Source organism: Argopecten irradians, chromosome 2 (assembly GCF_041381155.1).
Source record: "Argopecten irradians isolate NY chromosome 2, Ai_NY, whole genome shotgun sequence".
NCBI lineage: Eukaryota > Metazoa > Mollusca > Bivalvia > Pectinida > Pectinidae > Argopecten > Argopecten irradians.
The window spans coordinates 24937814-24963193 of record NC_091135.1 but is presented as its reverse complement, the minus strand read 5'-3'; the positions used below and the strand labels follow the sequence as shown (position 1 = coordinate 24963193).

Here is a 25380-nt window from a genome sequence, read left to right as displayed (position 1 = left end):
CTTTAAATCAAGTAAACGTTATTTTATACAATATATATTTTATACTATAAATACCATTAGGTTATATGTAATTGACAAAATATTGCAGCTGCGCGAGACTTCTGCTATGTTTTTAGTAACTACTTTCATATTGGTAAAAATATGAGAAAACTCGTATCAATATCATAACAAAATTGGAACAATGTGGAAAAATTTGGGTAATACGAAATAAACAGGGCCAATATTGAAAGAGCCCTATCGAACGCACGTAACGACATCCGGAATATTTCTAGTCATCGTGGTGTATGAAGTATAAAACGACATACTGATTATGTGACACCGTCAGAAACGGGCATGAGTTCCACTAAACAACAAGACACAACAAGAATATACCGCAGTCTCCAAATCACGCACCATACACTTCATAAACGCAACACATCTCATACATGGGAGTTTGCCCTTACATTAGCCTGGCCGCTAATAGGACGTTAACTTAATCAAACAAACAAATGAATTTAATTGTACCTGCTGCCCCTATTGCATGATCGGAAAAAATAGGATCTTGTCTTTTCTTTATTCCTATTTTACTCTTGTCTTCCTAACGTCTCCCTTGACACTACCTCACTTTTGGCCTTCACTTGAGCGCTCGCCCCTGTGAGGTAAGCTCTGGGTTCTGTCCTCTAGCCGGGAAACACCAAAATCTATTAAATGGTAGTTTCTAGCTGCTACTGGTTAGCGCTTAGCATGCAGGGAGTAGGAGACTGGCTCGTCCGTTGTCAGTATAATTTGACCGGGTGGGGTGTGTTGCTCGGTATCTTCGGCGGCATGTTTTAGTGATATAGCACTATAAAAGGCAAGAGTTTCACTATACAAGAAGACACAACACAAATATACTGCAGTTTCCAAAAACACCCACCGCGCACTTCATACACGCTACACACCGCAAACATGGTGTCTACATGACCCTAGCTGTTAATAGGGCGTTGATTTAATCAAACCAACAAATAGATGTTATTTACCTGAATGATTTTCAATTTTTACCAATGAAAGTAAATAACCTCGTTGATTTGTATGCTAAAAGCATGCTACTTAAAATATAATACAAGAAAAAATATTAGAAAATGCAATGTTTGTAAGAAAATATAAGTGGCCTTTTATCAACTATATCACATTTCAGCTGATTATATCCTCTACCGTGTGTAAGAGCTGATGACGTTAGTGTCAGCTGGTTGTTATTGATCCAGAACTCACTTTAAACAAGATACAAATATATATATAATAAAAATAAGTTACGCCTTCCCCCATCCTTTTCTCTGTGCCTTTGGGATACGAGGAGGTCTTTTAGGAAAAGGTAAGGATATACAAAAAATCCAATTATAAACGTACATTTGAAGTCACATAAGCTATTTTTTTCGTGATGTATTTACGAATAAAATAATTTACCTACGAACATATTTATTTCTACAATATATTAAAAACAGCTTGATAAATGGTAAAAGCAATTCGACAAGACACACTGCATTGTATATTTAATATGTTTATATTATATGTGAAGTTGATTTGCAAACTTAAACGCATTGTATGTGTTCTTACTGCTCGATATTGTTTGCTTTATTAATTAATATCATATTATATAATATATAGAAGAAAATGCATAAGTACCAACTAAATAAAAATGTACAACGATTTGAGAAAAAAAACCGATTTTTATCTGATATTTTCAAAAAGATGTTATATTATACAATATTTGTATGTAATATAAAAATTCTATTTCTAGTGCTGTTAGGCGTTACCTATGTGATCTCCTTTTGATTCCACTCCTTATTCGAAACTGTTTCTTATATATGTGTTTTTATTTTACATTATGTAAGACAAGTGTTTTTTTTTCGTTTTAAAGCTGGTGATTACTACAACACAGAATGAGGGTTAACACTTTTGCAGTAATCATCTTGACCTTGCTTCTTGTGACAAAAACACATCAGCTGCCGTCAGGTTTGTATCTTGAAGAAATCCTATATCTAAAGATAACGTTTTGATGCAGTATTGCTGACAATATTTAATTAAGAAAATGTGTGGATAGTTTTCTTTGAGGTTTCTTCTCCAAATAAGAAAAAAATAATGAAATATCAGTCTGTCAAGTAAGATTTTAGTGGTTAAAACTCTTCAAGCGTCGTATTGACCAATTCAAGTATTTAATCTGGTTTTGATGTCTGTGTACATTTGGCAGACATATGTGTTTCGAATGTTGTTTGTCCTACCAAGACAAGGGATTCTACCAAAACAATCTGTAACATACGATATTTGATAACACATTCTATCTGTCTCTGACTCTATTGGGATAATCATGCACACGACAAAGCAATTACCTGATACGCATAAGGTCAAATCATTTAGAATGATATACATATAATTATGTTACAATTTTATATAATTTATAATAAGTTTTGTTATTAATTATAAGTTTTCCTTTTGAAACAGAATGTTCCCTGCCAATGGATAACGGAGAATCTACACAATATAATGTTCGTTGGTTTTACCACGCTGATGACGGAATCTGCAAGGAGTTCATATATTTCGGATCCGGGGGAAATGAAAACAGATTTTACACCGAAGACGAATGCTCGAACTATTGCGTTTAAGTCTGAAAGCATAACCGCGGCGGACATTGATCAGTAATGGCGATGATGATGTAAACCTATCTTCATTAAAAAATAATCAAATGCATTTTTCTTGATAACTTCATATTCGAATATTGTTATTTGCTTTTTTAGGTTTTTGATTGATGTTTTTCGTTGTCGTGCGAAGCGTCTCTGTAACCAATTTACATTTTCGACTTCTTAATTATACACCCCACACACACTAAGGAGACTGTAGGAGGGGCCATAAAGGGCACAAATGACTAGCATTTCGAAAATCCCTACTCGCAGATGTGGTAAAATAAAAAAACTATACGTTGATATAAGGACTTAAGGCCATTTACAACAAAATGTTAATTTCATAATCATGATGTCTCGGACAGAGGGATGAAGCCGAAAATGGTTAAAATGGCTAAAATTTCACGAATCATCTTAATTCACACTTAGGTGGTAGAATCGAATAATATTCAAAGATTGAAATGTATGATGTGACTGAATCACAACACACGGTAGAAGTAGGTGTTAAAACCGTGATAAAAGCAAGAGGCAAGAGTTCCACTATAAAAGACGACATAGCACGAACATACAACATGTATGATAAAACAGGAAAGATGTAAAATATTAAATTAAGAAATAATTCTTAGTTATATAGATTTTCATTGTCTCGTGGTTTTTGTACCTTTCCTATTTCTATGGGTGCGGTTGAACGGAATTTGTATCCAATTGATCACAAATGAGATCTAGAATAATAATAGCGACGAAGAATAAGTTCTGCAGATGTTAAACATCATATGTTTCGTTGATGTTCTAGCTGTACTGACTCTTCTAAAGGAAATCAAAAATTGATTTTGCGATTAATTGTATGGCTAAACTCGATTTTTTATATAATAACATGATGCCCCACGGCAATTTAAATGCCTCCGCGCAATATCGTTCTACATAGAACACAATATTGTTCCTTTTCTTGTCACCATAATCCTTCTCGTGAGATGTTGTTGACCCGTAAACATACTTAATAGAACTTACATTGAATGTTCTTACAGTCTGTATTTACCCATCTTTGACAACACTTTGACATACCATTGATCAAAGTATGATCGGTGTAGATGACAGCTGTGGATATTAACTGATCAATATATTTCCTTTTTACTGCGCATTAAACACTTACACTACTGCTACAACATATTTAGACAAAAACGTTCAAATATCAAATCTGACCTGCAGGTAGAGCGATAGAATTGAATCTGCTACCCCTACTGCATGATCGTAAATGGTGACTAAATTTAGGATCTTATCTTTTCTCTTCTTCCTTACTAACTTTGTTCTTTCTAATGTTTAACTTTTGGCATTCACTTGAGCATTCGCCCCTGTAAGGTAGACCCTGGGTTCTGTCCACTGGCCGAAACACACCAAAGTCTATAAAAATGGTAGTTGCTACTCCTGTAATGTGACCTGGTGGGGTGTATTGCTTGGTGTCGTCGGCAGAATGCTTCAATGATATAGCAGTAGCACTATAAAAAGTGCAAGAATTCCACTGAACAAGAAGACACAACACGAACATACCGCAGTCTTCCAAAACACGCATTTCGCACACGCTTCACACCGCATGCATGGGAGACCATGCTGATTTGAACCTGGCTCTTAATATGACGTTAAAATAATTAAAGAAACAAACAAACATGCTAACTGACGCGGATGTATACCCATTTTTATTGTAAATAATGTAAAATAAGAACCAAACTTTATACCAGACCTGTTTCCCTTCCGCCAAGGAGGTCTCTGGCCGGTTACAATACATTTAAAAGTAGCAAGTAGTACTTGCATGACTATTAGCGATTTAAAGGAAATGTTGACGAACACCACACTTTCGGGACAGGTGAGCCAAAAATTTAATTTGTAAAATTCTTTAAAAAAATCTATCAAATTGATTGTTTACATGACAACCAATCCCGTATGTGTCAACACATATTATAAACTCCTATATCCAGACGTCAGCCGTTCGAGAGGTTATGGGGAGTAAGTTTTGCCATTTTCACTTTTAAATTAAGTACAATTTTGCCATTTTCACTTTTAAATTAAGTACAATTTCCCAGAAGTCTACAGTACAGTCATTATACTTACCATACTCTTACTCCAGAACCCTATTAACAATCATCCTCGATATTCGTCATATCCACGCACGGATAATGTCATAGTCAAACTGAAGGCGATAACAACTAAAGCATGACTGTAATATGCTATACACCAGGTCGTTGCCTGCCTTACCACTTCCACACTACAATTCCTGCTGTGGTAATCTACTGAATGCATATATTTAATACAACATTTACATTTGACTAGAGATTATAAATGTAAACGTAAAATTCGGTTGACTGATTGGTGGAGAATCACCATTTTAGGTTTTCCATTATTCGATACACTTAATTAGAACAAGAGGCCCATGGGCATTAACGGTCATCTGACTCATGGCACAAAACAACAAAGTCACAGTATAAAGTATTGGTTAACGATTTATATAAACAAGTTTCTGCGATACATGTAGGTAATTGTCAACTTGGTAGCCCTTCATACATATATGGTTGTAACCCATTCAAGGATTAAAATAAGGACGAGTCAGATTTTAAAGCCAAATTTCAGCAAAGCTCCCATTTTGGACCTCCGCCGTACTATCCCCATGGGTCTTAGCTTGGTCCTTTATAAAATATAATTGTCCTCACCTAAAGTTCCCCCTTCTGAATCAATTAAAACCCCGATAGACCAATTTTCATTGAGATCAGAGACTGAAACCTGAAAACAGGAAGTGGGCAAGCGGCCATCTTGGAATACCAAAATCTTTACGAAAATGTTTGCATGTTGTTCAGCATCAATTAAAACCCCTATAGACCATTTTTCATTGAGATCGGAGACCGAAACCTGAAAACAGGAAGTGAGCCAGCTAAAATTAAGAAAATTTGCCCTTTTGGGGCCCCACCCCTCAGCCCCTAGAGGTTGAACCAGACTCATTTATATAAAATATGATAGTTCTTCCCCAATGATGTTTCACACCAAATATGGATGAAATTCATCCAAGGATGAAGAGGAGTAGGATTTTAAAACTAAAATTAGGAAAATCTGCCCTTTTGGGGCCCCACCCCTCAGCCCCTAGGGGTCAGTCCAGACTCATTTATAGAAAATATGATTGTCCTTCCAAGGATGAAGGAGGAGTAGAATTTTAAAGCTAAAAATAAGAAAATTTGCCTTTTTGGGGCCCCATCCCTCAGCCCCTAGGGGTCAGTCCAGACTCATTTATATACAATATGATTGTCCTTCACCAATGATGTTTCACTACAAATATGGATGAAATCCATCCAAGGATGGAAGAGGAGTAGGATTTTAAAGCTAAATTAAAGAAAATTTGCCCTTTTGGGGCCCCACCCCTCAGCCCCTAATGGTCGAACCAGGCTAATTTATATAAATATGGTTGTTCGTCCCAAGTGATATGTCACACCAAATATGGAAGAAATCCATCCAAGGAGAAAGGAGAAATAGGATTTTAACGCTAAAATTAAGAAAATTTACCCTTTTGGGGCCCAACCCCTCAGTCCCTAGGGGTTGGACCAGGCTCATTTATATAAAATATGATTGTCCTTCCCCAATGATGTTTCACACCAAATATGGATGAAATCCATCCAAGGATGAAGGAGGAGTAGGATTTTAAAACTAAAATTAAGAAAATTTGCCCTTTTGGGGCCCCAGACCTCAGCCCCTAGGGGTCAGTCCAGACTCATTTATATACAATATGATTTTCTTCAACAATGATGTTTCACTACAAATATGGATGAAATCAACCCAAGGATGAAGGAGGAGTAGGATTTTAAAGCCAAAATTAAAGAAAATTTGCCCTTTTGGGGCCCCACCCCTCAGCCCCTAGGGGTCGAACCAGGCTCATTTATATAAAATATGGTTGTTCGTCCCAAATGATATTTCACACCAAATATGGATGAAATCCATCCAAGGATAAAGGAGAAATAGTATTTTAACGCTAAAGTTAAGAAAATTTGCCCTTTTGGGGCCCTACCCCTCAGCCCCTAGGGGTCGGACCAGGTTCATATATATAAAATATGATTGTTCGTTCCAAATGATGTTTCACACAAAATATGGATGAAATCCATCCAAGGATAAAGAAGTAGGATTTTAAAGCTAAAATTAAGAAAATTTGCCCTTTTGGCCCCAACTCTCAGCCCCTTGGGGTCGGATCAGACTCATTTATAAAAAATATGATTGTCCATCCTAAATGATGTTTCACACCAAATATGGATGAAATCCATCCAAGGATGAAGGAGGAGGAGGATTTTAAAGCTAAAATTAAGAAAACACGATGAAACACGATGACAATAGGTCATCCTGACCTTCGGTCAGATGACCTAAAAAAGACATACTAGAACCAATATAAGAATATATCAACAATAAATAACACTAATGAATCAGTTATAAAACAGTTCGCCTTTGTAATTTTGCCTTTGATTTCTTTTGTGATAAAGGAAGGATCGACATTTCTTCGTTTACATGAACATAGGGATTGCGTTAAAGGTGGTATGACCGCTATTGGATAGATATATTGAATGTTTAGTTAGTATTTACATAATTGGTCTACCTTTGCATGTTTGTCTTCAAATTGAAAACGATGTTGGTTGCCAAGTTGGGTAACTACGGTAGTCTGGATGACCGTTGTAGTAGTTGTACAAAACAATAGAGACACAACGTTGTTTAAAGAAGACTTTATTTCCTTTCAAGTAAAATTTTAGCAGTAGTTCATCAACCGATGATACAAAATCTTTTCTAAGTAACTCGTACAAATTTGTGTAATCAGGAAAATCGAACAAAAGAAGCAGCATTAATATATTTTTTATAAAAAATAACATTTTATGAAAGCGAAAATTTTACACTGTAAGATTTTCTTAATATTGTATTTTTCCATATGCCAAAACCAATGGGAATTGCCATTGTTTACTTCACATGTACAGTGTATTTTCAGAGACATAGGTCAAAATACAGGTTTTGAATGAATAAATTGTATAAATTTAACAAGAAAACTTTATCATTAATTATCACAATGCACACTTTCAATTGCATGCCATGGTCAACAAAACAACATAGAAAGTCGTTTAAAACAGAACAGAAATAACAATAGAATAAGTACATACCAATAAATATATTTTCAATAGCAAAATGAACACGTGTGGTGTTTCTATCCATCGTGAATTGTGTTATCGGGCATATGTAATTATTAATATTAATAGGAATATTACCATAATATCAACCTGACTGTAACTGATTATTACCGTTAAGGCAAACGTGCAGCTTTTAAAAATAATTTACAAAGTTCGAAAGGGAATGATACCGCACAATTTAACCCATAATATGTACTATGCGAGAAACAGCAATCTTTCCGGGCGCTGAACACATATACAATAAAACTATTAGACGGTATCTAACATCATCATTAAATCGCCATGGAAAAGCTATTAAACATACAAACTTGAATTCAACCGCCAGGGAAATAAGTAGATTCATATTATGTAGGCAAAATTGGATTAAATTGAACCTCGGAATTTGATCTTATAATAACGCATTACAAAAAAATCCCACATATTTGAAAAGATTATGTCTCCATTCTCGTTTCAATTATATGTTCATTCTTCATTAGAACGACCATGACTTTGAAGACCAACCCAAGTGAGCATCTGCACAAAGCACAATCATAGCTTGCAAGGTATTGGAGGTGTTTCGAAAAATTAACGCCGAGCCATTACAAAATACATTTTACATTTAAAGGGAAACAACTAAGGGAAGACTATCGGTGAAATATTATTTACTTTTTAATATATATATTATGTCAACATCAGAGGCATTATATATATTTATACACATGTTTTACCAACATTTCCATCTAAGAATAATGTTGAATTGAAATGATAAGTCAAATTTATTAATAATAAGTGTATGCAGTAAAACACTTAACAACAAGCAATAAATAAAACAACTTATAAGCTAAGATTGCAATATATGATTTCAATATATCAAAATTATATTATATTGATACGTCACAAATAGTTTCCGGATCACAGTCGCTTAAATGTGGTGTTGCTTATATTAAAATATCTCGCTTCAAATATTTAGTACCCAAATATCAAGTACAGGTGCCAACTTGGTTTTATATTTTAATCAGAACCGACATGTATAAATTTAACCTAAATCGATAACAGTTGATCAGTGTAGCTAGATGAATGAAATACCGAGTAGTCTTTAAAAAAAGAAAGAGTTAGCTACGGACCTGCAACTGCATGTTTAGCTATTGTGTTCATCAATGTATTACTTTTTGATAAAAAGTAAAACTTAATTGCATCATAAAGACGTTTCTAGTACAACTAAAATATTAGGTAATGAAATGGTAAAGTATTCTCCTGAATATTTTACTATTTCGTTTCATTTTCATTTCGGGGTCGTTCACAAGAGTAACTAAAGTAGAACGACAAAAACGATAGATGATGCAATTTGTTATTGTATACGTATTAGGATACGTAGCGTGAATTGATATCAGAATAATAAACAAGAGCACATTAGGCAGCGACAATATTGCAACATTAAGGCCGATATTCATCCTACAACCTGTCAAATACATTGCATATATATACAGATAAAAGAATAAAAGCGATTCTGCTTGGTACATGTGTATTATGTTATAAGTATTGAAAACAATGGAACTTGCAATGTTGAATCAAGTCATGCTTAATCGGTAATTAAATATGAAGTATTGTCATTTTATTTATTTCAAATACGATAGAAATAACGTTAGTAAGTATAGATTACATACAAAAATAACATGAAATTATCCCACGATCACTGTAAAATAACAAGTTTGAAATGAAATGGTGCTGCCTCTTATACATGCTGATGAAAAAAAAAGAATTAATATGTTCATCTGTAAATAGTTATTGCCTACAATAACAAAGATCAAGTACAGTCAATGTTATAGACATTATTGAAAGATATATTAAACACATACATTTTAGAAGTATAGCGCAAAATCTTATGCTGAGAGGAAAATGGGAAAAATATTGCACTAAGTCTGCAGATGTACAATGTAGCAATACAATCCAAGTTTCATATAACAGGAAATATGTACGATCTAAAGGTAAAATATACATAAAAATATGTATTCAAATATCGTTGAATGCGCTTGTCATATATAACATACATTATATCACAATATGTTTGTTTTACACGTGATATCTAAAGTCCCTTTCACGCTGAATGTTTTAACCCAATATAGAAATAGTCGAAACCTACATATCTTTCTCATTAATTAACGATTCTAACAATAGATATGATATAATAAAAACGTCAACTGCACTTGTTTTTTTACACAATTATTGCGTTATGCAATCTTCCAGTCCACAAAAAGTGGTTATGTATTGCACTGTGACACAATCATATTACTCTAAAGCAATTCATCTTCGCGTATTATCAGATTTTGCGAGTAAAACGACATCTCGAATATGTTCTGAAAATAGGTAACGTAGCACCAAATGATTTTCAATTGCGAAAATAAGTTGGTTTGGTTTTGAGTAATCAAAATAGTTGATATGCTTAATTACAGAAAGAAAATATCATATATATATATATATTATGCTTAATTACAGAAAGAAAATATCATATATATATATATATATAAGGTAGAATAGGCGATTCTACTCATAGGCTTTCGTATTTCTTCCATAATCAATTATTCGTATTTCTATTTGTGTATTTTATTTAAAATATTTTTTTCAATAAAAGATAGATCACACCATTTCTTTCAGTTCATACATAATCTCGTTCGATTTAAAAAGGCGCATGAATATAAAAATATGTGATGGAAGAAATTTACTTCCACTTGGTGCTAGTCAACCGTCTGCGATTGCTTGCAAAATGTCTATAAGATTAACAAGGCCAAACAAAATTCCCTCCTCTACGCCTGCTTGGTGTTCCTGGACATCTGTGCGGAGTACCGTGTGGGCAAAATCGATCATTCGGGCATCTGCTGTGCCGTTGATGTCATCATAACTACAAGGATATATATTAACGTCAGCAGATTCCTGAAGTTTGCATTCTCCTGGTAGACAAAGGGATGAGCCACAAGTTGACAAACCATCTTGAGATTTGTCATGTTCTGAATACCCACTTACATTATCTGTTTTGTCGGAATCATTTTCGATAAACCCGTCGTAAAACAGCAACAAAGAAGATGAAAAGAAATAAAATGTATCTTGAGTGGACAAAACATTATGGAGTCTCCGAAGTTTCTCTACCATTCGCGTCACTTCGCGTATATTTAGTGAACTTCCGCTGGTAAAGAACTGCCGTAAAGCCTGTTTAAGGCCAGTGTCATCCAAGGCCCTGCCGTGGTATTTGTTGTAGGATAGGTAGGTATTGGTGTCCGCCTGATAGACCTGTTGATGATGTAAAAACATAACATAAATCAATATGTATAAACCAAACTCAATTTACAATTAACTGTAAACCATTCTATTGGTAATTCTCCGAACTCAAATATTTGCTGAATTATTGTTATAAGGTTTATATAAATCTTTGACTGAATAAGAGTACTGGATCACGAATTTATGAATTCGCTATTGAAAATTATTAAATAATGAGGAGGTTAACTGGTGGACTGAAAATTGTTCATAGTCACCTATATGCTTCCCTCCCTACAATAGTCCTTACCTTGACGTTTAAGTATAAATAACGTACACCACGGAAATTATTAAATTGTACCATCGAAAAAGGAAATTCACAAATGATATTATCCAAAATGAAATTGGACTATCAAGCAAACAAATTGTCCTGTTACTCTATTTGTTGTACATAAGCATGGCCTTATAAAGTCAATAAGCTCCACCTTTATCTAGAGGCCCATACAACTCCTTAAGTTCTTAGATTTCATTATCAAACTTATAAATGTATTGCAGCATATTATAACCTGTAATGGATTGTCCTGTTTTTTTAATCGTTGACAAAATAATATTCAAATATACTACATATTTTTTTCAATCATATTTTTAAAGATTATTTTGTTTAAATTATGTAAATGAATTGTATGTTCTGATTACGTTTCAGTACTAAGTTACATGTAGAATTTGTAATGTTTTCTAACTGAGGACCATCAAAGCATATATATATATATATATATATATATATATAAACGTTCGCTGTTATTTTGATTTGAATAGGGGAGAAATTTAGACTTCAAATAACTTCCCGGTAAATGGAAATTCGATATAGCTACCTGCATACCGCAGATACGAAGACCTAGGGTACTCGAGGTAGAATGAGCACATCTGTCTTCCAGTAACTTTTTCTTCTCCTCCGAGGAATCCTCCCCATGCTGTCTGGTTCCCATTTTAAGGTCCATTATACATGGCATCTTCAGGGATCCAACAAGGTTTCCAAGCATGATGAACTCTTTCTAAAGTTAAGGATTAGATCGGTTGATGTGTCTCATTCTAGTGACCTTCGAATTAATATATTATGAATATGTGGTGCTATGCACTTAAATAGCTACATGTATGTAATCTCAGGCAGTGATAAGGGATTTTGTTGCACATGTAAGTATAGTTTAAATTTATGTATACATGTATGTCTGTTTTATCTATGATTTACTACAATAACGACGACTTATAAAAGGACACAGAAGCTGCAGTTTGCACATTAAATATGAAAGTACGTATGTATGATGAGCTATAGACCATCATTAATTGAAACATGTATTGCCTATCATTGTAGGTATCAATAATATGGATACTTAATTTTTTGATATTCGTATGAAATATTTACTAGATATTTGCGATGTGAGATAAGGGCAGTAACTCTGACAGACCAATTACGCTAAACTATCTTGTAGCTATAGAGGGACAAATTAATAAATGTCGAAATATGCTAAATTATTATCATCACATACATCGTCTCGTGTTCATTGTATTGATTACCGAATACACGCGTATTATGTTATGATTTTTATGACGACTAATTTTATCATCTATAGAACTTTGTTAGGCTTAATATGTTTATTATACCGCCATGATATAATAAATGATGATCGAGTGTAAAGATGAAATGATTTGCATTTTAACGTTATATACAAGATCAAAGTGCCAAGGCCACTCAAAGATGCTGTGAATGAAGGACTCAAACAAAGAAATTGGTTTTGCATTTAAATATTGAATTTAGAATACTAAGTGTACAGTATTAAATTTTGGAGTTAAACAAAATATATTTACGGTATATCGTGTTAATTTTATGATATTTAAAGTTGATTAAAGAACAATAAGTTGAATAACTCATTTTCCTGAAGTAAATTTTATATTAAAATTTTCTAATTATTTCTGAAATAACTATTTCAACACCAATAAAACCGGTCAAAATCTGAGTTTTTTTTATCATTCTAGATTAATTACTAAAATTATCAATTTCATCAATGTTTCTTCAAACATTTAAGAATATTTTCGGAAAAAAATATGACATTAAAAAATATTACCATTTCCGGGTATGTTTTTGTTCCTTTCTAAAAATTAACATGAGTTGCTTTGACGACTTCTGACTAATAAATCACGGCCAGATACTTTTGCCAAATAAAAGGTACATAATTTCGTTACGTATAACACTCAGATTTATTTTACATCAAAAAAATTTCATGTAATGCATCGGACTTAAGCGAGTCATCGAAAGACTTACAGTTACTGTACAGTAACTGGTTGGCGACATATAATCGCGAAGAACATATTATCGTGATTTTTGCTTTCCCGACTTTTGAACAATAATAAATCATGGCCAAATAAAAGGTACATTATTTGGTTACTAATAACACTCAAATTTCTTTTTGATTTTGGAGAACGATAACGTCAATAAAACTGGATGCAATGCATCGGACTTATGCAAGTCTTCGTAAGGCTACCGTACATAACACGGCAATATAAATTCATTTGTCACTTTTAGTTACTCGTACATATATATATATGTATTATCTTAGTTTATGTTGATAAATTTTGCACTTTTTCCCTTTCAATATAACGCAGTTGCCGATAAACAAAAGGCACAACTCCCAGTGACATAACAAGGAAACTCGTACTCAAAACTATTAACTTTTACAGCGCAATGATATCACGAGATATAGTTCGTCAATGCAACCAAATTAAAAACATTGATAACCGTTATAAGAACTTTCTTTTACAATTATTTTCCTAACATTTCATCACATTAATCGATCAGTAGCATGATTTACGTAAAATTGAAATAGACAACACAATCCAAAATCGACCGAAAGTCTGCCGCGGAGGAAGGCATCGAAGAAGGCGTTGTTCGTGATTTTTGGGACCACATATGACGCATGGGGATACATAAATCATAGAGTCCCAACTGAACATTTAAATCATACCGTCTATAGCGCATATGTATGTACAAATTTAATGTTTAAGGTTTTGAATACTAAGGTTCGATTTATTCATACTATCAAGTAATATGTAAAATGAACAAAACATTTAATTTTCATCGCAGAGTGGTTTCATTGTTTAGATGTGCACAGGCTCGCCGAGCGTACCTAAGAATGCTGTTTCACAGCACTAATATGGTCGAAGGACACGACCCTGATGGAATCTGCGTTTTGGCCATGGTAGATTTGAACTTGTTGTGACGTCAACAAAGTTACATTGTATATTAATAATAATGACGATACACTTAAAACGTGCTTGTAAAGATGACCCAAAGCACATAATTTAATTTCTCCTTAACATCATAACGCATAACATAAATATGTACTATATATTTCTTTTGCTTTAACTTGAATTTGCGATTATATATAATATTATATACTGTAGGTGTTATTTATTGCATTATGATGATATTTGGTCTGATGCAAGTAATACAAGAGTTTCAAAACATTCTATTGTACATATGTAGTGTGTTAGTCAGGAAGGATACGTTGGTCGCCGTTGTTGGACCAGAAACCATTTCGTTGTATTTGCCGATCTATACAAGACACACTCCAGTTGTCAAGACCAGATTTCACATCATCGATCTTCTGTCTGCAATTAAATACCAACACAATGAAATTTAAATAAATAAACAAATAATTATCAGCATGTTTTCAGCAGCTTTATTAAAATATTTTCCTTGCTGTAAACCAAATTATTTATGCGTGCGAAAAAAAGAAATATCGGATTCAGCTGAATATTTCCTGGAGCGTTTACCCATAAATCGCCTTGAAATGTTCAATGTAAAAACGCGAATTTGAGTCACTACAAAAATGGGTAGGTTTTTATAATGTTGTATGTGGCATCTTTTTTAATGTAAATATCGAATTGTGATGCATGCAATAGGTTTCTCTTTCAATTCTTCTTCCCATTTTTCACACTAAATCTATGAAACGCAGGTGTTTGAATTTATACGATATGATACATAGGAAGACGTATACATCCTATCGTATTGATATTTGCCTTTTTTTGTTTCTGTTTGTTTGTTTGTTTGTTTGGTTAATTGATGTCCTTTTAACAGCCAGGGTCATGAAAGACGGCCTCCCATGTATGCGGTGTATAGTGTGTATAACGTTTTTGGGAGACTGTGGTATATTCATGTTGTGTTTTGTATACGGGGGCCCGGAACTTTATTTTTTTTTCTTTCTGTGAAACTTGATTATACATGTGCATTCACTAAAAGTAGATAAAAAGTGGCATTTTCTCTGGATTTGAACATATTCTTTAAACTGTTATTAGCTTAATCATTTTTTGCACAACTGGGCGCAGGTTTCTTAGTCTCATAATGTCATATATTATACCTTTAAAAAAGTATCTATGTTGTTGAGTAGTGTTCAATAAGTAATCCGGGACCAATTTATTATTTCGAATTTGTGACTTAGTGTGTAAGATCCGGAATGCGATGTTTATGATAAATATGATATTTTTCTACACTTACCTTAATCAATGTAATTTATCTGTTAAAAATCTTTATAAGTATAACTTTAGGAGAGTGCATTACCGTCACGCTTGAAATATTACAAAGATTTGAATTGGTGAATGTGGAATCTATTAAATCCTCGAATATAGGCACGGGTTGTTTTGGTGCTCTTCCTTAACGTACACATATGACCTCCATTTAATTTCCCCTGTCGCGTGAAACGTAAATAGTTCATAAACGTCTTTTCATAAGGACAGACCGCGTTTAACAATGAACTTATTCAACAAACATAACACTAAATGTGCAGTACCATTCGCAGTAAATACTCTATTCCAAAAATATATTTCCATTCGACCTCCTCTCCACTTACATGTGATTATGTTGTTCAGTGTTCCGAAGGATATATTCAGGTACTTCAGCGTAGAACTTAGGACTGTCGTTGTCATGACTACACTTGACACAAACCAGACCTTCGTAGAAACAAACAAAGCGTGATTATCAGCAAATTCAAGCTAATAACGGATGGTTATCGATTATCGTGTAGGAGAAAGCCTTACTCATCACGTTTTCAGGAGAATTCAGAGTAGTTTATTCCATAGGTTTCGCTTGGTCAGCTATGCATATAACTTCACGTGAGTGTAGTTTAATCAATATAATCTATTAAAATCAGTGATTCTCTGTATAAAGGGGCATCGGGTGCAAATATACTTAGATTATAGACATTTGTATAAGACTCATGTAGTATGACATTCTTATATAAAATTTGTGATCGGTACATGTTTTGAAGATGTTAACGAATTCCGTTTGAAGATAAATAATTGAGCAGTGCTATTTGCTGTAATTATACATACTACCATGAATATAGGTAACATAATTATAAGTACGTTTACACAAAAGTAAAACATTATGATTCGGTCTATTAGCCTTACTTCAGTCTCTGAGCCAATGTTTAAGATGCATGGACATAATAAATATTGATACATAAATGATTTGATACATTTGTATGTGGATAAAAGAGTTGTTTGGATTTCGATTTTTATGCAGATATTTCTCCTTAAGATAGCTGTTCAAAACGAAAATCAGTAACTCACCCTACACATCGTGTGGAGGATTCAAGAAATGTCTAATAGTGATATTTTTTCTGGACTTTAATCAAAGATAAAGCATGGTTACTGAATTATGTTTAAGCCAGCATGTATGTATAAAATACATTCCATTGAAGCGACTTTTAAAATACAACAGCACAACTATGCTGAAAATATTCATAATCACATCAATACAATTTTCAAAAGAGAATTCCTTCGTATTCAATAAAGTTATGAAGTTGTATGCTAATAGTAAATAATGGCGGTATTCGCTGATTAAACACTCATGTTTGTTTTCCATTTTAAAAGGACCTCGTTCTAAAAATACATGTTGTGTGTGTATATAATTTTCGGTATCGTTGGCTTATTTTTGTCCTTGTCCACTTGGGATTGATATCCACATGCTGAAATACTTAAGTTAATTTTGAAACAATGCTGTTTCGTTAGTAGTTAAACGAGTGGAATCGTTAAGTTAAAATTTAAATTGCATGGACATTTGTCCAATAAAAAATGAAAAATTACAAATTGCAAACAGTGCAAGAGGCATATTTTTTAGTGTTTTCTTACTTAAAGAATGAACAGATGTATTACAGCTCATAATATTAAAAAAAACGCCCCAGTTTTATATGACGATTATGTGTGCTGTTCACTGGACGAGGAAGCAGGACACTATTGAAATGGAATTTATGAAACCATCATTATAAATGTTTGGATAACTTCTTTCTCTCGTTACAGATTTAGCCTAAACATAGTATTACATATTCATCAAAGAACTGACGACCCGTCTGATTTTTTCAAAATAGAGAAATGCATTATCTCCAAATGTTAGCACAAATTTACAATTTGTTTTTGCTTGTCAGTGTTTGTGTTTACATTAAACCTTTACCCTAAATTACAGAACATTTCGTGTAACTCCTGAGTTTTTAAACCTTGGTTTGATACAATGACGTGTATTGTTAAGTCATTTCCATATGGTCGCTCTGTAAAGAATTGCGTGATAGCGACTTTAAAATTCCACAAACTGATATTATAAGATATTGCTTATTAAATCACACTAACGTATACAATTCAGTCTGACTGTTGTAACAATAATTTTATTGGATAAATTCGTATGGCGAAAAACTTAATAACCTAACATTAACCAACTAAATAAGCTTGAATTTACCATATTTCCACGAATATGCTAATAATGTATAAACTGCCAATACATATGCTTCCTAACTGATATAAACCCAGCCAAATTGCAGATGACACCACCACGAGTCCTATTTACATGGGTAACCTACCTTTGTAGTATGGGGTAAACTCCTTCATATTCTCGGGCAAGTTTCGGTAAAACTGAAACTCCCGCTCTTGGTAAGGTTTACATATAGTTTCCTCAGTTATTTCAAACATGCACGTATGTCCACCAACTTGATGAACGAACGGTTTGATTTCCACCAATCGACCATCATTTTTATAAAACGTCATCGTTCAGAGCCTGTCGCATGCCGCACCTGAAAAAAGGAAATGAATGTTTTACGAATTTTTCGGGATCCTATACTGAAGGAAGAAGTAAATCGGCTTTATTGCTTCACTGAGTTCAAACTATGTTTTTGTTTGTTCTCCTGGTGAAAACAACTCTCGATCTCTTACTAAACCTTGTAAAAATATATACACAGTCAAACTAACACATGATCCTAATACTATTTATTTGTGTCTCGTATGTCTTTGGTTATATCACTTTAGTTAGTTTTTATTACTTTTCACATGGTTGTATCAAGGAAACTGGCTATTTGAGCCATATCCAATTTCATTATTTTCTCTTTTCAACAAGTTGAGTCACTAACCTAATCTGAATCGTAAGCTGCTGAAAGCGCTATTTCTAGCGTTACACTTGTTGTACTTTACAGGTCCCCGGTTTTAACAAAAATCTCTCTCCCTTTTCCCCTTCCTGAACCTTACAAGTCACATGTGTAGCCATTTGTATACGTCTGTCAATAACAAATGTCACAAAAGACAAACACATCTGAATAAACAACGGTCAATGTTCAATGATAGAATTGGCGTTTTCTATAGTATAACGCTCGAATGATACCCAGGCTAATCCGTATACAACGTTATCACAATTACTTTACTTACTGACATTATCCTGCGATCATGTAATTTAGCGTAATGTTTCTACGTTAAACCGGTTTCCTTTATCTGTAATTTTGCTCTACACATCCGGTTTACCAAATCCCAATTAACATTATTGACGTCCATTAGAAAGGAATGTCCCTAACGAATATTTGAAGTCAAAATCAATCAACCGTAACATCTTATCGTGGCTTTTGTATTGCGAGATTCAAAATAAACTTGTAAATTCATAAATTCACAAACAAGTCACAGGGACCTGGCACGAACATTTTAACCAACAGTATACATATATATATATATATTATAGTATCAAGGGTATGAACTCGGCGGTCGAGACAAACGGACCTATTTTTTAAAACCATAATTATTTCAATAAATGGGTTCTACGCGACTCCACTCTTTCTACACCTTTTTGGAATGTCAACCTTGTCAGCTTTCAACTTGTTTCGTGGGGAAAAAAATCTAAATGAACTTTCAAAATGAAAAAGAAATTGTTGTCAATATTAGCCTAGAGATCAGGAACAATGTCACCTAATCTATTTTTAATCAACTTCTTATTTTACATGAACTATTAGGTTTAAATTTAACTTATCTTTATTCATGAACTCAACTGTCCGTTTTGCAAAAGTTTGATGGTATGTTGATTAATTACCATCCAATTACCTGCCAGGGTCATGTAAGGACGGCCTCCCATGTATGCGGTGGGTAGTGTGTGTTAAGTGCGTGGTGCGTGTTTTGGGAGACCGCGGTATGTTCGTGTTGTGTCTTCTTGTATACATAAAGTGGAACTCTTGGCCTTTTTAATTCAAATTAAAATATATGCAATATAGGCCGTTATCTACAGAAATTAAAAAATAAATTAATGATCGATGGCTGGAATACTAATATATATAATATCACTAATAAGTTTACACGGAAGAAGCATTGTTTTCTTTCTAGTCATAAGCATATACCTTTATTTCCAAACTTCGTTCATCCTTATAAAATCAAAGCCTTTTATATTTGCACAGATTCATTGAAAGACACCTTTGACATTTAACTAAATATTTCCTCGATATTTTAGCTTAAAATGCAAATCTGATAGTAACAATTGTACGGAAATATAACCGATTAAAACACATTCTTTGTTATAACTCTCCCCTGTAGTCATACTTTATCTCCTTGCATAACACGAGTTCAATAAACAAACGTAAAACAAAGACATTGGCATGGAATTTTCATTATTATTATGGTGACTTATACTCGGCGGATATTTGCATAAAAATAATATTGGTTAGAAATACACTACGGGATTCAATGGTGTCGTGAGAGTACAAATAACTAACGCAACATAGGAAACATGACTTGATGGAATTTGCCAGGATAATGAAACGCGAATGAAAATTGTCGTTTAAGCCGACAAAATTTGTTCGATTAAATTCATGTCGTTTAAACAGCCAGGACAAAATCAACACATTGTGAATTTCATGAAGTCATAAGTAATGAATATACTTTATTCAAATATGAAGATCGAAAGAACGATATTTTTTCTTGGATTACAAACATAAGTGTGGTTTACATTTGATATTTTACAAAGTGTCAACGTAATTTAAATATATCTCATAGAAAAACGTGTTTGGATGATCATGATAAACAAACTTACATTGAATTGTATATGGTTCAACTATCCGAGAATAAAACTACTGAAACGTTCGTTCATTTTCACTGATTCCACACTTTTATGTGTAGCCAAGTGTCTTCTTCATAATAAAAGTTACAGTGTCCTATATATCAACAAAATAATGAAACAAATTATTAAAAGAAACAAAGGAGCCCAAACTACAACAAAATGTATGTTTAAATTTGTTTGTTTGATTAATTAACGTCCTATTTACAGCTATGGTCATGTAAGGACGGCCTCCTATGTATGCGGTGTGTTGCATGTATGTTGTGCGAGGTGCGTGTTTTGGGAGACTGTGGTATATTCATGTTGCGTCTTCTTGTATAGTGGAACTGTTGCCTTTTTATAATGCGAAATCATTGAAGCATGCTACCGAAGACACCAAGCAACACATTTCATCCAGTCATATTATACTGAAAACGAGTCGTCCCACTCCCTCTATGCTGAGCACTAAGCGGGAACAGAAACTACCTTTTATAGACTTTGGTGTGTCTCGCCAGGGGACAGAACCCAGAGCCTTCCTCACACGGGCGAGCGCTCAACCAAAGGCCAAAAGTGAGTTTGTGTCAAGAGAGACGCTAGGAAGAAAAGTTGTTTAGGGAGAAAGAAAAGACAAGATCCTAAATTGAGTCGCCTTTGACGATCATGCAAAAGGGGGAGCAGGTACAATTCAAACTTCCGACCTGCAGGGGAGTGTATGTTTAAAATAGTACAAATTATCTAAGCATTGAAAAATATACACATTTACTAATTATGGAAGGCGGAATTCCAACTGGACAGCGACAGAATTAATCAAGCGCGCTACCGTATCATACTGAATTTGTCATTGTCCAATTTCCATTCATTTTCGCATACCTGTCAACCAAATGTAGTTTAATACTTATAATAAAAGCTATATCCGTTTTATTTGTTGTCCATGAACAGCCATTTCAATATCAAGCTTGTGTGATCGTCGGCACGACAATTGTGATGTCACAATGATAATGAAGTCAAAATAAGTGGATGGTAATAACACCCATTGCGTTTGGTAAGGTTACTTAATGGAAATGCAGTCAAAATGCAAATATTTAAAAAAAAAAATGTTTGTTTGATTGGACAACCAGGGTCATGTAAGGACTGCATCCCATGTATGCGAGGTGTAGTGTATGTGAAATTCGAGGTGCGTGCTTTGGGAGACTGGGGTATGTTCGTGCTTTGTCTTGTATAGTGAAACTGTTTGTCCTTTTATAGTGCTATATCACTGAAGCATGCCGCCGAAGACAAAAAGCAACATAAACTGAGAAGGGACCAACCAGTTGTCCTATTTCCTTTACGCTGAACGCTAAGCTTGGCAGAAACTACCACTTTTTATAGCATTTGTTTTGTTTAGGCCAGGAGACAGAACCCAGAACCTACTTCACATGGACGAGCGCTCAACCAAAGTCCAAAAGTGAGATGGTGTCAAGGGAGACGTTAAGAAGAATACAGTCAGCTAGGAAGAAGATAACAGATAATATCCTAAATTCAGTCGTCTAGTACAATCATGTTGACTTATCCCTACCTGCAGGTCAGGCATAGTGGAGATGCAGTAAAAATGTAAACATAAAAAATATTACGTTTAAAATATGATATATACAATGTCTCTTTTTATTCGAACCATCATTTACCAGTTCTTGACGCAGTGGAAAATTAAATGTTAAATTTTGAAAAATACATTATTACAGTTTTTGTAATACACAAAAAAATGGACATACGAGCAACATATCTACCGAATAATCGTTGGGGGATTTCCGCTAATAGATGGTAATTACGTACAAGTAGCAGCCACCGCTTGGCAATGGAACAAACGTGGGAAGATTTAACACTAGCTATAGCCTATATATAGGTAATCGACAGGTCGGATAACGCTGGTGTTATCTATAAGCTTCAGATACAGCGCACTTAGTTGCCTTATATCTCTAAAACAGCCTTGAGACTAGCCGATAGTGCTTGGCAGTGAAAGCCATGTTGAAAATCGCCGCCCATTCGCTAATATCACATGTTCATGCCTTGTAACGTCAGGAAAATGTTCAGCCTCAAAATGAATCACATGAGTTCAAAATCGGCGCAATATCCCGTTATCAGTGAAAACATATGAAGCTGTGTTTTAGTAGAACCATGTGTAAAAATATACATTAGTGTATGTTCAAAAATTTGAAAACAAACTAATTCAAACTACCAAGGACGTTATAGCGTCTCACTTATAAATCCTTGAAACTACTATGGTTTGTATCCAAAAAATTTAAATCATACTCCAAATATCAAAAGCAATTGGTAAAACTTTAGATATATGTAGTATGACGATTATACATGACTAATACTAAATGCACCCAGTTTTCTTCCACAGGCGTTATAGGGAATGTTGTCTGTCACAATCTTCTAAAACCATTGGATATGAAACTATTGTATTCGTTAGACATTGTGCTGGTGTAATTCGGCATACATTAGTCTATTTTATACAAAATGAACACCCTCTCGCGCCCCTGGCCAAGATACGAATTTTAGCTGTCACCTTCTCGTGTGTCAGCTGTTTGTACAGGGACATGAACTACATATACTCACCCGTCCTCGCTTGTGGACCAACAGATGAAGCGTGTCAAAATCGACTGCCAAGATCTTTCTGTATCACAGAAGAGAAAAGAATAATACAAATAAAACCACAACGCCACGATATCACAAATTTCACAATCCCTTGTCTCGACGATGCGACATTGATAAAATCGGGACATACGTTTTAGTATGAATTTACCTGTGTTGATATATCCTTTATAGACAAACCGGACCGTGAATTAACACATCACAATATTGTCGTGTGTGTAATTTTATCTGCTGTCACACCATCTGTTAATGTACACGTGTGTCAGTTACACAAATCCGATAATCTGAAATGTGGAGTACATGGCAGCCGTGATTGGGAGAGTGACAATACACCAAACAACTTCCGTACTTGTGTATTTACTCACACATTAACGGTACACATGTGTGTATTATATATACACATCCAAGACCTGGTGTAGGCGTGTCACGTGATAGTGAATGTGATGAGTAACAACGGCTAGCCTGTATATACAATGGGAGGTAACTCAAATATTATTATAATAACTTTCACTTTGCATTTATTTCCCCTGAATTGAACAGGAAACATCTTATTTCGTTTGCATCTGTTCGTATTCAATACACAAGTACTATTATTATATCATAATGTTTCCATGCCAACTTCATATAAATGGTATAACGGACTGTTCGTATTCAATACACAAGTACTATTATTATATCATAATGTTACCATGCCAACTTTATATATATGGTACAACGGACTGTTCGTATTCAATACACAAGTACTATATATTATATCATAATGTTACCATGCCAACTTCATATATATGGTATAACGCACGGCTACTGATAAAATATGTGCGCATTAGCATATATCAAAAAGGTTTCTGTGTACATGTATTTGCGCTTAATTTCCCTTCACCGCAAATTTATTTCTATTTCATTCAATAGTTTACTGATAAAAACCCGATACATTGATGACAGAGATCGACTCTCCAGTACAATTCCTCTCTCCATATAAACATTTTTGGATAACAACTCTCATTATTTAGATTTAAGTATAACCCATACTTAGCATGCATATTATAAAGTTCAATTTTATAAATTAGGAAAATATACAGACAGTTTAAAGGCCCACTACCATTCCGATTGGCTTTTAATTTTAAAATAGGAATGTAAAACGAGATTGATAATTTTGTAGAGTCGCAAAAAACTTCATTATTATGATTCTCTTTATTTCCTCTAAAACTTGCGAAAATTTCATAAACAGAATATCAACAATTAAATCAAACATGCATGCTAAATTCGTGCAAATAATAAATGCATATTACAAAAATAATGAAATAAGCAAACCACTTCTTTGTATATTATATATCCTTCAACAGTAGGCTTGTTACTAGCTATCGATAATATAATTTTGACATTTCCTCAACAGATATTAATGTTAAAACTCTGAATTTGTCCATATCTATATTATTTAAATCAACCGGACCACCAATTAAAAAATTCAATTGATATTTTTTCCGGGTGAAAGGGTAAATACATAATACCAATATCATTTTTATATGCAATGGAACACCATACTTTATCACGGGTATTACTGTTGTAGCTACATGAAGTAGAATGTCGGTGTGAAACTAAGCGATATGAATCTTCACTTAACATAGATTACGCAGGAAATCTTGCATTTATTTGGTGCGGCAACCTCATCTTAGGCCTTAAAACATAGTTGTGTTGTCATCTATTGTTGTTTCTGTACTTTAACTCCCGGATTATCGGACGATTACCTGTAACTGTCCTATATGTTACCTTTTACTGTCTTATAAGTGACTCTAATATGAGACAGTCACTTATAAGACAGTAAAAGGTTGCATATTGGAGAGTCACACAATACGGGAGAATATGTCTCCGGGTATAATCCTATAATTATGTTAACACACAACCTGCCGGAATATTCCATTATTTTTTAATCCAAATTACAAAAAAAAAAATCCCACACCATGAAATGAAGCTAATTTAATCCTTTATTGATGCGGAAATAACCACATCTACAGAATGTCTGTATATATCACAGATCGAGTTTTCTTCCTTATTATGAATTCACCATTTAACACTTATCTACAGCATTAACTCCAATTTCCGTTTTATGAAACCTTGTTGTTTTTGAACGCCACTTTTGATTTTGAATTTCCAAATCATCTACACTGTAGTTTTACTCTTATTTAATATTGTTTCAACAATATTTGAAAATTTCACCTAAATCCTATTGGCTTGTTGAATGAAATTGCACATGGTATAAATAAATACAAGATTTCCACTAGAGAGGTCGATATTTAAATCCACTGAATTCAATGAAAGTTCT

The 25380-nt window shown here is 33.9% G+C and overlaps 2 protein-coding genes and 1 long non-coding RNA gene across 5 annotated transcripts in view; 2 read left to right on the top strand and 1 right to left on the bottom strand.

Moving 5' to 3' along the window:
* The first annotated feature begins 1245 nt into the window (after positions 1-1245).
* On the top strand, positions 1246-2703 carry LOC138316925 (uncharacterized). Its single transcript, XR_011207683.1, has 3 exons — positions 1246-1330; positions 1877-1971; positions 2458-2703. It is a non-coding gene; the product is annotated as an uncharacterized lncRNA (long non-coding RNA).
* Positions 2704-7356: 4653 nt separating this feature from the next.
* LOC138314904 (inositol hexakisphosphate kinase 2-like) lies at positions 7357-23442 on the bottom strand. 3 transcript variants are annotated; one of them, XM_069255526.1, is made up of 7 exons: positions 23212-23442; positions 23025-23082; positions 17953-18162; positions 15952-16051; positions 14610-14713; positions 11923-12098; positions 7357-11086 (listed from the first exon to the last, which is right to left on the bottom strand). In XM_069255526.1, the coding sequence occupies exons 3-7, from the start codon at positions 18134-18136 to the stop codon at positions 10541-10543; spliced, it is 1110 nt and encodes a 369-aa protein (XP_069111627.1). In that variant the 5' UTR covers positions 18137-18162; positions 23025-23082; positions 23212-23442; the 3' UTR covers positions 7357-10540. The 3 variants fall into 3 exon arrangements, with proteins under 3 accessions (XP_069111627.1, XP_069111628.1, XP_069111629.1); XM_069255527.1 differs by lacking the exons at positions 23025-23082; positions 23212-23442 and adding an exon at positions 18788-18996; XM_069255528.1 differs by lacking the exons at positions 23025-23082; positions 23212-23442 and adding an exon at positions 18496-18649.
* The window catches only part of LOC138314903 (sodium- and chloride-dependent creatine transporter 1-like), a 34987-nt gene continuing 21703 nt past the window's right edge, over positions 12097-25380 (top strand). The window contains exon 1 of the mRNA XM_069255524.1: positions 12097-12241. Coding sequence (XP_069111625.1) covers positions 12181-12241 — 61 coding nt within the window. The 5' untranslated portion in view covers positions 12097-12180. The remainder of the gene's footprint in view (positions 12242-25380) is intronic.

Coding starts and splice junctions, on each gene's coding strand:
- LOC138314904 (XM_069255526.1), bottom strand. CDS start 18,136: ATGACGTTTTATAAAAATGATGGTCGATTGGTGGAAATCAAACCGTTC. Junction 16,052..17,952: donor GTTTACCCCATACTACAAAG/GTAGGTTACCCA, acceptor GTTTCTACGAAG/GTCTGGTTTGTGTCAAGTGT. Junction 11,087..11,922: donor TTCGTATCTGCGGTATGCAG/GTAGCTATATCG, acceptor CATCATCAACAG/GTCTATCAGGCGGACACCAA.